The following is a 16,517-nucleotide window of genomic DNA, read 5'->3' as shown; positions in this document are numbered from 1 at the left end:
TGCTGTGTGGGCTTTTCTCTAGGTGCGGCAAGTGGGTTTTGGTGCACAGGCTTCTCATTGTCCGGAGCACGCACTCTTGGGCATTACGGCTTCAGGAGCTGTGACTCCCAGGCGCTGCAGCACAGGCTCACTAGTTGTGGGGCGTGGGCTTAGTTGCTCTGTGGTCTGCCCGATCTTCCCAGTTCAGGGACCAAATCTCCATCTCCTGCACTGGCAGGCGGATTCTTTACCTCTGAGCCACTAGGGAAGTTCTAAAGATTTTTTTGGTGTGGACCTTTTTTTTTTTTTTTTTAATTCAACTCCCCTCAGTTGTCTGTCTGGCTCTTTCTGCCTCTTTTTTTTTTTAATATAAATTTATTTATTTTAATTGGAGGTTAATTACTTTACAATATTGTATTGTTTTTGCCATACATCAACATGTATCCACGACAGACTTTATTGAATTTGTTACAGAATTACTTTTCTTTTTTCAGTTTTTTGGTCACAAGGCATGTGGGCTCTTAGCTCTCCAATCAGGGGTCAAATCGACATCCCCTGTATTGGAAGGCAAAGTCTTAAACATTAGACCACCCTAACGTTAGTTAAGACATTCATACATTTCAAAAACTTACTCATGATATTGAAAATATTGGAGTCTGGACACTGGTGTGTTATGTCAACATGATGCATATGTTGCACTCTGATATATCACACTTTTTGTTATGAAATTTTAGTACCCATCAAGGAGGTTAAATTATAATTTCACTTGAAAATCTTATAGGTGAAAAAAAATAAAAACTAATTGCCTGGTTTTATAAAATCCTCTCTGAGGACTAGATAAGCATGTTAATTAATTTAATATAACTGGATATAACTGAGAGAATTTAAGAGTTTGCAATCCTTCTTCATTGTCTGAATGGCTATATTTAAAATAAATGGCCCATGATTCTTTTTCTTTTATAAATCTATGCTAAGCAAATGGTGAATGGTCTTCTATCTTAATTCTATTATTAAAATGATGCCAAAATTCTCTATGATGTTCATAATTTCAGCTGTATGCTAAACATTGTGAATAATTAAATTTTCTTTCTACTTAAACAACATAAAAGTGGCTTGACAATATTCTTTCTATGTAATATTGGAACTATAATGATCAGTTCAGTTCAGTTCAGTCACTCAGTCGTGTCTGAATCTTTGCGACCCCATGAATCGCAGCATGCCAGGCCTCCCTGTCCATCACCATCTCCCGGAGTTCACTCAAATCACGTCCATCAAGTCAGTGATGCCATCCAGCCATCTCATCCTCTGTCGTCCCCTTCTCCTCCTGCACCCCCATCCCACCCAGCATCAGAGTTTTTTTCCAATGAGTCAACTCTTTGCATGAGGTGGCGAAAGTATTAGAGTTTCAGCTTTAGTATCATTCCTTCCAAAGAAATGCCAGGGCTGATCTCCTTCAGAATGGACTGGTTGGATCTTTAAGTCCAAGGGACTCTCAAGAGTCTTCTCCAACACCAGAGTTCAGAACCATAAATTCTTCAATGCTCAGACTTCTTCACAGTCCAACTCTCACATCCATACATGACCACAGGAAAAACCATAGTCTTGGAGAAGACTCTTGAGAGCCCCTTACTGCAAGGAGATCCAACCAGTCCATTCTGAAGGAGATCAGTCCTGGGATTTCTTTGGAAAGAATGATGCTAAAGATGAAGTTCCAGTACTCTGGCCACCTCATGCAAAGAGTTGAGTCATTGGAAAAGACTCTGATGCTGGGAGGGATTGGGGACAGGAGGAGAAGGGGACGACTGAGGATGAGATGGCTGGATGGCATCACAGACTCGATGGACGTGAGTCTGAGTGAACTCCGGGAGATGGTGAGGGATAGGGAGGCCTGGCATGCTGCGATTCATGGGGTCGCAAAGAGTCAGACACGACTGAGCAACTGAACTGGACTGAACTGACTAGACGGACCTTAGTCAGCAAAGTAATGTCTCTGCTTTTCAATATACTATCTAGGTAAGTCATAACTTTTCTTCCAAGGAGTAAGTGTCTTTTAATTTCATTGCTGTAGTCACCATCTGCAGTGATTTTGGAGCCCAAAAAAATAAAGTCTGACACTATTTCCACTGTTTCCCCATCTATTTCCCATGAAGTGATGGGACCAGATGCCATGATCTTCGTTTTCTGAATGTTGAGCTTTAGGCCAACTTTTTCAGTCTCCAATTTCACTTTCATCAAGAGGATTTTAGTTTCTTTTCACATTCAGCCATAAGGCTAGTGTCATCTTCATATCTGAGGTTTTTGAGATTTCTTCCAGGAATCTTGATTCCAGCTTGTGTTTCTTCCAGTCCAGCGTTTCTCATGATGTACTCTGCATATAAGTTAAAAAAAGCAGGGTGACAATATACAGCCTTGACGTACTCCTTTCCCTATTTGAAAACAGTCTGTTGTTCCATGTCCAGTTCTAATTCCTGCTTCCTGACCTGCATACAGATTTCTCAAGAGGCAGATCAGGTGGTCTGGTATTCCCATCTCTTGAAGAATTTTCCACAGTTTGTTGTGATCCACACAGTCAAAGGCTTTGGCATAGTCAATAAAGCAGAAATAGATGTTTTTCTGGAACTCTCTTGCTTTTTTGAATATCCAGTGGGTGTTGGCAATTTGGTCTCTGGTTCCTCTGCCTTTTCTAAAACCAGCTTGAACATCAGGGAGTTCACGGTTCATGTATTGCTGAAGCCTGGCTTGGAGAATTTTGACATTACTTTACTAGCATGTGAGATGAGTGCAATTGTGTGGTAGTTTGAGCATTCTTTGGCATTGCCTTTCTTTAGCATTGGAATGGAAACTGACCTTTTCCAGTCCTGTGGCCACTGCTGAGTTTTCCAAATTTGCTGGCATATTGAGTGCAGCACTTTCACAGCATCATCTCTCAGGATTTGAAACAGCTCAACTGGAATTCCATCACCTCCACTAGCTTTATTCGATCTGATTTTGGTGTTGACTATCTGGTGACGTCCATGTGTTGAGTCTTCTCTTGTGTTGTTGGAAGAGGATGTTTCCTATGACCAGTGCATTCTCTTGGCAAAGCTCTATTAGTCTTTGCCCTGCTTCATTCTGCATTCCAAGGCCAAATTTGCCTGTTACTCCAGGTGTTTCTTGACTTCCTACTTTTGCATTCCAGTCCCCTATAATAAAAAGGACATCTTTTTTGGGTGTTAGTTCTAAAAGGTCTTGTAGGTCTTCATAAAACCGTTCAACTTCAGCTTCTTCAGTGTTACTGGTTGGGGCATAGACTTGAATTACTGTGATATTGAATGGTTTGCCTTGGAGACGAACAGAGATCATTCTGTCGTTTTTGAGATTGCATCCAATTACTGCATTTGGGACCCTTCTGTCGACCATGATGGCTACTCCATTTCTTCTGAGGGATTTCTGCCTGCAGTAGTAGATATAATGGTCATCTGAGTTAAATTCACCCATTCCAGTCCATTTTAGTTCGCTGATTCCTAGAATGTCAACGTTCACTCTTGCCATCTCTTGTTTGACCACTTCCAATTTGCCTTGATTCATGGACCTAACGTTCCAGGTTCCTATGCAATATTGCTCTTTACAGCATCGAACCTTGCTTCTATCACCAGTCACATCCACAGCTGGGTATTGTTTTTGCTTTGGCTTCATCCCTTCATTCTTTCTGGAGTTATTTTCCACTGATCTCCAGTAGCATATTGGGCACCTACTGATGTGGGGAGATCCTCTTTCAGTATCCTATCATTTTGCCTTTTCATACTGTTCATGGGGTTCTCAAGGCAAGAATACTGCAGTGGTTTGCAATTCCCTTCTCCAGTGGACCACATTCTGTCAGACCTCTCCACCATGACCCGCCCATCTTGGGTTGCCCCACGGGCATGGCTTAGTTTCACTGAGTTAGACAAGGCTGTGGTCCTAGTGTGATTAGATTGACTAGTTTTCTGTGAGTATGGTTTCAGTGTGTCTGCCCTCTGATGCCCTCTTGCAACACCTACCATCTTACTTGGGTTTCCCTTACCTTGGGCGTGGGTTATCTCTTCACGGCTGTTCCAGCAAAGCACTCCTTACCTTACAGCCGCTGCTCCTTACCTAGGACGAGGGGTAGCTCCTTACCGCCGCCCTTCCTGACCTTCAATGTCAGATAGCTCCCCTAGGCCCTCCCATGCCGACACAGTCACTGCTCCTCAGGTTGCTCCTCCCGGCCACTCCCCCGACCTCGGAAGTGGGGTAAATCCTCTCAACTGAGCTTAGTGAGCCGGGTCACAGCCACACAGTCATTTTATTAAGTTTATTGATACCAACACTGTTCAGGGGATATTTCAGAGTTTTTTTTTTCATTGTAAAAAGCATTACAATAGATGATGGCTTTCTTATTTTAAACTGACTCCTATTATATTGATATATGAAGAAAGTAGGGAAAACCGCTAGACCATTCAGGTATGACCTAAATCAAATCCCTTATGATTATACAGTAGAAGTGAGAAATAGATTTAAGGGACTAGATCTGATAGATAGAGTGCCTGATGAAATATGGACTGAGGCTCATGACATTGTAAAGGAGACAGGGATGAAGACCATCTCCATGGAAAAGAAATGCAAAGAAGCAAAATGGCTGTCTGGGGAGGCCTTACAAATAGCTGTGAAAGAAGAGAAGTGAAAAGCAAAGGAGAAAAGGAAAGATATAAGCATCTGAATGCAGAGTTCCAGAGAATAGCAAGAAGAGATAAGAAAGCCTTCTTCAGCGATCAATGTAAAGAAATAGAGGAAAACAACAGAATGGGAAAGACTAGAGATCTCTTCAAGAAAACTAGAAATACCAAGGGAAAATTTCATGCCAAAGATGGGCACAATAAAGGACAGAAATGGCATGGACCTAACAGAAGCAGAAGATATTAAGAAGAGGTGGCAAGAATACACAGAAGAACTGTACAAAAAAGATCTTCATGACCCAGATAATCATGATGGTGTGATCACTAATATAGAGCCTGACATCCTGGAATGTGAAGTCAAGTGGACCTTAGAAAGCATCACTACGAACAAAGCTAGTGGAGGTGATATAATTGCAGTTTAGCTATTTCAAATCCTGAAGATGATGCTGTGAAAGTGCTGCACTCAATATGCCAGCAAATTTGGAAAACTCAGCAGTGGCCACGGGACTGGAAAAGGTCAGTTTTCATTCCAATCCCTAAGAAAGGCAATGCCAAAGAATGATCAAACTACCACACAATTGCACTCATCTCACACACTAGTAAAGTTATGCTCAAAATTCTCCAAGCCAGGCTTCAGCAATACGTGAACCATGAACTTCCAGGTGTTCAAGCTGGTTTTAGAAAAGGCAGAGGAACCAGAGATCAAATTGCCAACATCCACTGGATATTTGAAAAAGCAAGAGAGTTCCAGAAAAAACATCTTTTTCTGCTTTACTGACTATGCCAAATCCTTTGACTGTGTGGATCACAATAAACTGTGGAAAATTCTTCAAGAGATGGGAATACCAGACCACCTGATCTGCCTCTTGAGAAATCTGTATGCAGGTCAGGAAGCAACAGTTAGAACTGGACATGGAACAACAGACTGGTTCCAAATAGGGAAAGGAGTACGTCAAGGCTGTATATTGTCACCCTGCTTATTTAACTTATATGCAGAGTACAGCATGAGAAACACTGGGCTGGAAGAAGCACAAGCTGGAATCAAGATTGCTGGGAGAAATCTCAATATCCTCAGATATGCAGATGACACCACCCTTTATGGCAGAAAGTAAAGAAGAACTAAAAAGCCTCTTGATGAAAGTTAAAGTGGAGAGAGAAAGAGTTGGCTTAAAGCTCAACATTCAGAAAACGAAGATCACGGCATCCGGTCCCATCACTTCACGGCAAATAGATGGGGAAACAGTGGAAACAGTGTCAGACTTTACTTTTTTGGGCTCCAAAATCACTGCAGATGGTGACTACAGCAATGAAATTAAAAGACGCTTACTCCTTGGAAGAAAAGTTGTGACCAACTTAGACAGCATATTCAAAATCAGAGACATTTCTTTGCCAACAAAGGTCCATCTGGTCAAGGCTATGGTTTTTCCAGTGGTCATGTATGGACGTGAGAGTTGGACTGTGAAGAAAGCTGAGTGCCAAAGAATTTATGCTTTTGAACCGTGGTGTTGGAGAAGACTCTTGAGATTCCCTTGGACTGCAAGGAGATCCAACCAGTCCATTCTGAAGGAGTTCAGTCCTGGGATTACTTTGAAAGAAATGATGCTAAAGCTGAAACTACAGTACTTTGGCCACCTCATGCAAAGAGTTGACTCACTGGAAAAGACTCTGATGCTGGGAGGGATTGGGGGCAGGAGGAGAAGGGGACCACAGAGGATGAGATGGCTGGATGGCATCACTGACCCGATGGATGCGAGTCTGAGTGAACTCCGGGAGATGGTGATGGACAGGGAGACCTGGTGTGCTGCGATTCATGGGGTTGCAAAGAGTCGGACATGACTGAGTAACTTATGAACTGAACTGATGATGATTTAATTCATGTTCCAGGAGATTATTCACAAAACTGGTTGATATTCTTTAGAAATCATCCTAGATTTCAAAATTTTTAAATGTCTGTCTTGATTAGAAATGGCACAAATGATTAAAACTTTTTTTTTTTTTTTATTTTCTTCCTTTATGTCTTTCGGGTCTGATCTAAAGTATTGCCAACATTGCAGATATTAATCATAAAATTAAAATTTCTTTATAATTCAAGGAAGCCTTCACAGAATATGTAAAGCTATAGATTTCTGTATGAAAAAAAGGAACAAAAAATACCTTAGTGTTTTTACTAAAACAAAGGTATGGCTTTTAGCTTTGGAGAAAAGTAAACTGCACAATACATTCCAAGGATACGTGCTCAAATTTCCCTCCAACTCTTTGAGATCCTTTAGATAAATTGTTTTTGTTTTTGTTTTTTCTTTTAAGTGACTATATGAAAAAGGACAATTCCCCTGCCCCAAAAAGTATCTCTGGAAGCCAAGTAAAGTAGCTTTTAAATGAATATGATTATGCTATACCAAAAGATGCAAATATGTCATATTATTTATATACTGCTTTGGTTTTAACTTCGGAAGTAAGTGCAGGTGTGCTCAGTCATGTCCAAGTCCTTGCAACCCTATGGACTGCAGCTCCCCAGGCTCCTCTGTCCATGGGATTTCCCGGGCAAGAATACTGGAGTGGGTTGCCATTTCCTTCTCCAGGGCATCTTCCTGACCCAGGGATCAAACCCGCATCTCCTGTGTCTCCTGCATTGCAGGTTGATTCTTTAGCACTGAGCCACCAGGGAAGTCTCTGAAATAAGGCAAATGTCAAAGATTACAGTTTAAATCTTATTGTATTTTGACTTTAAATTTCTCTTTTTTCCCTTCCCTTTTATTGTCCTTTCCATGCCTGAACTTTATCTTTATCTACTGCAGAAAAAGAAATTGTCTCAATCACTATCACACTTTCAGATTTCATCAACTAGGAACCTTAGATGTAAAATCCTATACAGTAAGCCTCATGTTGCCAAGTTTCTTAGCATTTCTAATAATACAAAGCCTTCCTTTTTCATATCAGTGACCTTATTCTTTACGTGTTACTTAGCTTCCTCCCTCTTCCTCACAAAACAAGCCAATATAAAAATTGATTTACCATTGATCTTAAGCCATGTAAAGGTCTTCCTTCTGATGTTTTCTGTCAGAAACTCTAACAGGCAGTTTTAAAATTAGATTGTGTGCATACTGACATACAAGATTATATGTACCCCAGGCAGTAAGGAACTCATTGGGCTGTAAAACTTAACGGCTCTGGGTGATGAAAAAGTGCAAAGATGATGGGGTATATTTGCTTCCTCTGCAGACCTGCATAGGATTTTCACAGATACCCATTTCAGAAGAGCTGATCAAGGAGTTAAGATGAGAGTGCATCTGTCTGAATGCAGAGATGTGGATCAGGGGGCTGCTATTTTAAGATGAGTAGTTCCTGCTCATCTTGGGAGAAAAATACAATGCCATCTGATAACTCCTGCAATTTATATCTTCAGTAGTTGTCTTTCATTAGCATAACTCAATGTTCATGAGATTCAGGGAAAGTTCTCTTACCCTGACATTTTGGTGGCAAGATATGGAAAATCTGAAAAATAGAGGATTCCATTCTGTATCTGCTGGCCAATGTGGCAAGTTGTCAAGTCTTATGCTGCCATGGATCCAAGGCCTAAATGTGAAAAAACGTACACGTACATGGGAGAACTGGTGTCAAAACTGCCTTCCTGCTGGGATAAATTCGTATTTGACCTTGGTGGTGGCAGGATGCTTTTCAATTGTCCTTGGGGTTTATCCTCAACCAAAGAGCAGCTTTCCACTTTACTTTTGAAAAGAATGCTTCTACAGTTAAGAAGTGTCTTCTAAGGTCTTTAAAACAAAATATTAAAATGATAAATGAGGGTTATCAAAAGAAGTGAATAAAATGACAGTAGGAAGCTACGGACCTATTTTTATCTGGTATTCATTCCTCTTCACTCTATAAATATTAATATATCCTGCTATCTACAGCATGAAGATGACCACAGTCAGTTTTATCTGAACCAGCTTCTAGAATTTATGCATATCTGGAAAGTATCCAGGTAAGACATTTCATTTCTGTTCCAAGACTACTTGCTGACTGATTTCTTAAGTGCCAAATCACAATATTTTTCAGTTGATTGTAAAAACTATCCTTTCACTAATACTGTGGAAGCTATTGTACTTTTAATAGATACCTCCCTTTGGCAAATTCTGTTAATAATTATCTATTCTTCACAGTTATTCAGATACGTTTGAAGAGCTGCTAACACCTTCCAGAACAATCTAACATTCATTTAAAAATCTCTCTGCTACCAGTTATTACATTTTCGAGGATTTTTTTTCCTCATTCATTTGGTAATTTTGATTGTGCACATGTCACTAAGCTCTTTGTATCACTGAATTTCCATACTTTGAAAATCACCATCTCCTGCTTTAAATTCCTTTCTGGAACTCCTTGAAAATAATTGGTACATTATAAACAAAGGAGAATGAATTCAAATTGGAAAACTCAAGTGACAGCAAATGAGCATATTCTAATTGAGTCTGATATCTCAACATATGCATGTATTATTTGAAAGAATAGACATATCAAAAAGCTAACCTGGGAGAAGGTATCAGTGCTACAGGGTGAGTTTATCAGGAATTAAAGTTGTTCTGAGCTAAATGAGCAAAAAATGGAGTGTGGGAGGTACGTGTCACAAATTCTCTAAAGCACAGCCTGATATAAAAGTGAGCTAAAATTGTTTTAGTGACTATTAATAATAGCTATCACCTCCTGGAGTTCTAATATATTTTGCATACATTATCTCATCTAATTCTCCCTTTAACTCCATAACAATACATACTACCTTACTTTGGAATCAAGGAAACTGAACTTCTGGAAGGTTAAATAACTTATCTAGGGCTGATCATTCAGTTTGTTAGTAGGAAGAGTGAAATTAATGTTGTCTGCAATTTGCAAAGGCTACATTCTTTCATTAAAATATCATGTCTTTCTCTTTCCCCCCAGTATTCAGCCTCATACCATAAAATCATAGAATGGGTAAAACTAAGGAGGACTTTTGATATCACTTTATCTAAATTATTATTGTATTACTAATTATATGCTTCAGATAGGTCCCCATCAAAATGGTGTATTAAATCAAAAGTTGTGTTTCAAAATAAATTTATAAGACAACAACTACCACATCAACAAATGCAGAGAGAAACATCAAATTGGACAAATTATTCAAAAAGTCTGGAAACCCTGGGAGTCAGAAATTTGTTCTGAACTATTTGGTGGAGGGCTGTGACTTGTAGGTGGATGCTACCTGGGGCACAGAGAAACAAAAGGAGCCTGTGACTCTTCGGAAAAGACCCTGTGCTAGGAAAGATTGAAAGCAGGAGAAGAAGGGGACAATAGAGGATGAGATGGTTGGATGGCATTGCCCAATTGATGGACATGAGTTTGAGCAAGCACCAGGAGCTGGTGATGGCAACTGCATGCTGGACTGATATGCTGCAATCCATGGGGTCGCAAAGAGTCAGACACAACTGAGTGACTGAACTAACTGTGAGACCCATATGATTTATTCCCTAACTTTTCATTGTCAGTAATTTTTAATTTAAGTGTAGTTGACAGACAACATTTCTTCATTCCCTTCCTTCTTTTTGTTGTTCCTCTGATTGGGTGATTTCAAGAAATCTGTCTTTAAGTTTATGGAATCTTCTGCTTGGTAGTTTATCAAATTCTTCAGCTCAGTCTTGTATTCTTTAGTGCAAACATTTCTATTTGATTCTTGTGTTTTCTCTTTGCTGAATTTCTCATTTTGTTTCTTGCATTGTTATGCTAAATTCATTAAATTCTTTTTCTGTGTTCCCTTGTAGTTCTCTGAGCATCTTTAGAATAATTATTGTGAGAGCTTTAATCAGACAATTCTTTTATCTCCATTTCTTTGGGGTCAGTTGCTGGAAGTCTACTGTATTCTTTGGGTGGTGTCATATTTCCCTGATTTTTTTGTGATTTTCTAGCTTTATATCCCTGGGTGGGGAAGATCCCCCGGAGAAAGGAATGGCAACTCACTTCAGTATTCTTGCCTGGAGAATCCCAAGGACAGAGGAACCTGGAAGGCTACAGTCCATGGGGTCACAAAGAGTTGAACATGGCTGAGCAACTAACCCTTTCACTCCACACAGCCTTGCATAGCTGCTGAACAGAGGAAGCAGCAGTCACCTCTTCCAGACTGTATGAGCTGGCTTCAGTATGGAAAGACCTTCACTTACTGGCGAGGGTATCCTGAAATGTGCTGTAACCCTGGGTGTAGTGGTGCAAGGCACCAAGCACAGAATTGTGAGACAACTCCAGGTCTGGAGGGAGGGAGAAACACAAAGTCTGCTCAGTTCAGGTCACGAGGCTCCACAGCATCCACAACCATGTGGTCCTTGGCAAGTGCTGTGGGAGGTCTGCAGTGCTGCAGGGGCTGTTGGGATCCTCAGTGGTGCCTCCAGATAGGAACCAGGACAGACAGCAGTTGCTGCTGGAGCTGGTTGTGTACACACACACACCTGGCTGTGAAGACCAGCTGCAGGTGCCTGTGTAGCGACAGGGTTGGCTGCAGACACTCAGAGTTGGGCGGGGATCGAACAGGGCTACCTGCTACTATAAAATATATTGGTGTGTTTTTAACATTGTGAATTTGTGTTATACAGTTCATTATTTGATTCAATTCAGGAGTTTTCAGGACAAATAGGAAGGGAAAGTCAATAACATTTGGGAAAATAATTTTGAATAGTGAAGCCAGAAGAATCTCTGCTCAACTCACATCTGTTCCATCTAAGAGATAAAGCTGAAGCATTAAGAGGAGCTTAGGGAAAAAGCAAAAATACCAGGAAAACACAGAGGTTTGGGGTCAAATACAACATCACCTATGATAAATATGTCATTAATTCTGAAAGCAATTCTCTGCAAATTTTTGCATATTTAATATTTCTTGTTGTATCTGTCATTATCTCCTTATGAATCCCTTTGCAACTGACATTTTGAATTAAAAGTAGTTTCTTATAATGAACAATCTTTGAGAGGTTTGGTTGTCAAAAATTTATTCTGAGTTCTAAGGTTTTTAAATATGCTTGTAGCCTATCAAGTTATACAGAGGTTTTAAGGCAGACATGCAAAATGATAGTTAAAATTACATCAACAGAAATCCTTAAACCACATTTGCTATAGAATCATGGGCAAAGCATGACTTGTGATAAACTTGCTAAATTTAATGTTTTACTACTCAATTTTAAACAAAGCTCTTTTTTCTTTCCAGACAGTGTCTCTCAACAGTAATCCAAAAATATGACTCCGACCTGAAATACTTATTGAAAACTCAGGTATTAACTTTTGTTACTTACTTAATTGATCCATTAAGCATTTATTACCTACTCTTTTACTAAAACTTTGCACATTTCTGAAGAAACAAACATTTATAAAGCAGAGGATCTACACTTCAATGGCTTTCATTCTATCATAGTGAAACAGACAAGTAACCAGATGTATGTAATAAAGTGTTATGTGTACTGTGAAAGACCTATGTGTATATAGGACACCCAAAAGAGGGTTATCGATTTTACTTATTTGATCTGAGTGTTGAAAAATGAGTGTGTCAGCCAGGGGAGGGGTGTGGTGAAGGAAAGTCAGAGAGGTAGGGATAACGTAGAGCAAATAACAGGAATAGAGCAGGTTTATAGACCTGGTTTGAGTCAGAAACTGTATCCTTTTGAAACTCTGGAATGGCTACAATTAAGGTTCAAGGTGAAAGCCTATGAAAAGATCAGATGAAAGGGAGAAGCAGGAATCAAGTTATGTATGGTCTTAAGGACATTTTATGGACAATTTAATGATTTTCTAATTTATCAGCTGATGACATAAAGCCATTATGCAGGGCAGCATAATGACAGATGGGTGACTGTAGGACATTTCATTAACCAAAAGAGATGAGGAGGGCATGGACAAAAGCTCTAATATGGGGATGGAGAGAAAGGGACAGATTCATAAAAGGTGAAAATGTGCAATTTACATGATTTGGTGAAAAACTGAACAACAGAAAAACAGTGCCTAGACTATCTACAGATTCCTGGAGGCTGACTGATCACATGGAGACATTAATTAACTAAACAGTGGAGGTAGGAGAAGCTAGCTTGGCAGGGAAAAGAATGGATTCAGTCTAATCGAATGCCTATTAGGCATCCAAGTTGTAGTCACCATTGCTGCTGCTGCTGCTGCTAAGTCACTTCAGTCGTGTCCGACTCTGTGCGACCCCATAGACGGCAGCCCACCAGGCTCCCCCATCCCTGGGATTCTCCAGGCAAGAACACTGGAGTGGGTTGCCATTTCCTTCTCCAATGCATGAAAGTGAAAAGTGAAAGTAGGCAAATCATTTCTTACAGTGTGTTCTTCCAGAGAAGGATTGTTGTTTTCCAGTCTCCAGTCATGTCTGACTTCTTGCGATCCCATGGACTGCAACATACCAGGCCTCTCTGTCCCATACCATCTCCTGAAGCTTGACCAAGTTCATGTCTATTGCATCAGTGATGTCATCCAGCCATCTCATCCTCTGGCACCCTCTTCTTTGCCCTCAGTCGTTCCTAGCATCAGGGACTTTTCCACTCAGTTAGCTGTTCACATCAGATGACAAAAATACTGGAATTTCAGCTTCTGCATCAGCCCTTCCAACAAGTATTCAAGGTTTATCTCCCTTAAGATTGACTGGTTTGATCTCCTTGTTGTCCAAAGGACTTTCAGGAGTTTTCTCCAGCACCACAGTTCAAAGGCATCAATTCTTTGGTGTTCTGCCTTCTTTACAGTTCAACTCCTACAACCATATGTGCCCAATGGGAAGACCATAGCCTTGACTATACAGACTTTCGTCGGCAGAGTAATGTCTCTGCTTGTCAACACACTGTCCAGGTTTTCCAAGCTTTCCTGTCAAAAAGCAACTGTCTTCTGATCTCATGGCTGCAGTCACAATCCACTGTGATTTTAGAGTCAAAGAAAAGGAAATCTGGCACTGCTTGCTCTTTTCCCCCTCTATCTGCCATGAAACAATGCAGCTAGATACCACAATCTTAGTTTTTGTTTTTGTTTTTTTTTAATATTTAGTTTTAAACCAGCTTTTTATTCTCCTCCTTCACCCTCAAGAGGCTCTTTAGTTCCTGTTCACTTTCTGCCATTAGAGTGGTATCATCTGCATATCTGAGGTCGTTGATGTTTCTCCTGCCTGTATGGATTCCAACTTGTAACTCATCCAGCCCAGCATTTATACTGATGTGCTCAGCATACATATTAGTTTTCCACAGATAAAATACTGTATGATTACACAAAATGAGGTAAGAGAATGTTTTTAAAACAAGTGAAGACTTCTTTTTCCATTAAACAAATGACTTTTGATATCTGTACAAAGGGTACAGATCTTAAGCAATATTAAATTGCTATCTCCAATATTAAAAAACATTAAACAGTTCTGAAAATAATAAATTACACTTCTTGATGTAGATACAAAACTCACACATGAATTCCATGTCAATAAGTAAAGATACAGTGATGACAAACACACAACTCCTCTTCCTTCCCAAAGTGTAATCCTCTCACTCCAATTCCACTTCTTTCTTGAGTCTAGCCTGAATCTGGACGTTTAAAATGTGGAATGTGCAAACAATTCACAATTATTTATATTGTTTTAAACCTCATAAAAGTGTCATAATTACTATTTCTTTGTGACTGCCATTCTTCCTAGTGTAGAATTTGAAATATACCAGGTACCCAGGGCATATTAAGGCTCCATTCCCATATCATTTATGGCTCTTGACTATACACAGGTATACTGTGGAGGTTATCATACCTTACTTATGGATGAATTTTAATTACCTAAATGTCTCAGTACTGCTCAGGTATCACAGATCCACGATAATTAATTTAGTTTTCAAATGCAGTGGTTTGATCATATCACTTATATACGAGGCCTCCAATACTTTCTCTTTAAAATAAATCATTTTTTGAAAGAAAGCAATTTTTCCAATATGACTGAAAAGTTGGCAAACCATCAAAGAAATACTGTCTTTATACTATCACAGGCAAATAGTTATTATCACCACATCTGAATTATTTTATAAATAGGCCACAGTGTCTGCAAATTTCCACATGAACTCTCTGTAAACCAATGAATTTTTTAAATGACATTTCTTCCTATGAAGCATCAATAGCTAAATATCTAAGAAGTGACAACAGACTGTGATATTATCAATTTACAATATTGCACTTTCTGTTTGTTTGACAAGTGCATTAAGTAGCATTTAATCAACACTGAAAATAGTTAAAAATTTGAAGAATAATGTTTTTATCTTTCTCATACTTGAATTATTATATGATTTGACAAAATAACAAGCAGGTCAAATAAATTGGCCATGAATATTACTGAATAATATGGATAACTTAAATTTCCAAATATTTTGTTTCATCAGCAATGGCTATTGGCATATTTTACATTTGACACATTTCAGATTGTGCATCCTAACTTATGCTTGCTAAACAGCTAATTTTGTAAGTAATTTACATAGAGCTTTTCCTTTCGGCAATTTCCCCCCCTCTTTTCTATTCTACTAATAATTAGGGAATGTTTTCTGTATTATGCTATATTCTGAATTCATTGCTAACATTTACGAGAAATTAAGAACAGAAGAAAGAAAAAGAATTTTCCCCGGAGGTGTTACTTAATGCTTACTTAGTACAAATTACTAAACTATTTATTTACTGGAATCAACAGAAATCAAAGTCAGAACCATGCTCTGAAGTTGCTAACAATCTAGCTGGAAAGATCATTTTCACATAAAGCACAGAGTGGTAGATCTCCAGGAGAAAGCAATGAAAAGCCAGATTTCCATCTAGGTGGAAGAATCAGCTTCTGATTCAAAGTTGCTTTCTCCTAGTAGCCTCTAATGCATTGTCTCCAAAATTTTTATTTAAATGCCAAGTAGGACCTTTAGAGAAAGTTAGCAATTCCTATCACTGAGGACACACTTACACTGGGATCTAGTAACTGATGAACTAATTGTAGACCAAATGGATCTGGATTAAAAAAAATCCATCCATGCTTCAAAATGTAGGTTGGCTTCATGAAAGATCTGCTTGGTATAAAAAGAGCTAAAAGCCTCCAAACACTTCACCTTCAAGCACATGACTCAGAGGCTGTACCAACTAGATAATCGGACGAAAAATAAAAAAGGCACCTCTATTGTTCGTGTGTGTCTGTGCTGTCTCTTCAGTCACGTCCGACTCTTTGCGACCCTATGGACTGTAGCCTGCCAGACTCTTCAGTCCACGGGACTCTCCAGGCAAGAATCCCAGAGTAGATTGCCATGTCTTCCTCCATGGGGTTTTCCTGATCCAGGAATCAAAGCCAGAAGTCTCCTGAGGCTCCTACACTGCAGGCAGATTCTTTGCCACTGAGCCAACAGGGAAGCCCCTCTCTATTGTTCAGGTGTAACTAACTCAATGAGGAAGGCAGAATAATTCTTTTCTCACACCATCCTCAAGACCAAAATCTAACAGGATTTAGCCTCTAAACAGAGATCAAAAATTCCATTTATAAGGAGAAAGAAAGTGGGCACACAGGTATCTGATAATATATATTTAGCATTTTTAGGACAATAGCTTTCTTAGTAATAAGCAGACTGACTGTTGGATTTTCAGAAGTTCTAATTTCAAACATAATTTAACCAGAGTGGCAGTCAAGACAGAGTTTAGGAGCAGAGATTCCAAATGTATGTGTAAACATTCTGCCAGGGGGCAAGCTTTAATTCAGCAATCCTTGAGCTTATATTATTCACTACTAGAGTGAAGATAGTAAAATAATCTTGTTAAAAATTAATAAAGCAGTAGATGTAATGTGCTTAATATTATATAGTGGCTGGAAAATAAAAA

The 16,517-nt window shown here is 39.3% G+C and overlaps 1 protein-coding gene across 1 annotated transcript in view; it reads left to right on the top strand.

Moving 5' to 3' along the window:
- PIK3C2G (phosphatidylinositol-4-phosphate 3-kinase catalytic subunit type 2 gamma) overlaps window positions 1-16,517 on the top strand; it is a 487,933-nt gene that overhangs the window by 91,681 nt on the left and 379,735 nt on the right. The window contains exons 7-8 of the mRNA XM_068970622.1: window positions 8,564-8,634; window positions 11,869-11,932. Of these exons, the coding sequence (XP_068826723.1) occupies window positions 8,564-8,634; window positions 11,869-11,932 (135 nt within the window). The remainder of the gene's footprint in view (window positions 1-8,563; window positions 8,635-11,868; window positions 11,933-16,517) is intronic.

Source organism: Capricornis sumatraensis, chromosome 4 (genome assembly GCF_032405125.1).
Source record: "Capricornis sumatraensis isolate serow.1 chromosome 4, serow.2, whole genome shotgun sequence".
Lineage (NCBI taxonomy): Eukaryota > Metazoa > Chordata > Mammalia > Artiodactyla > Bovidae > Capricornis > Capricornis sumatraensis.
Note: the sequence above shows the minus strand (reverse complement) of the source record. Positions and strands in the feature narration are given on the sequence as shown.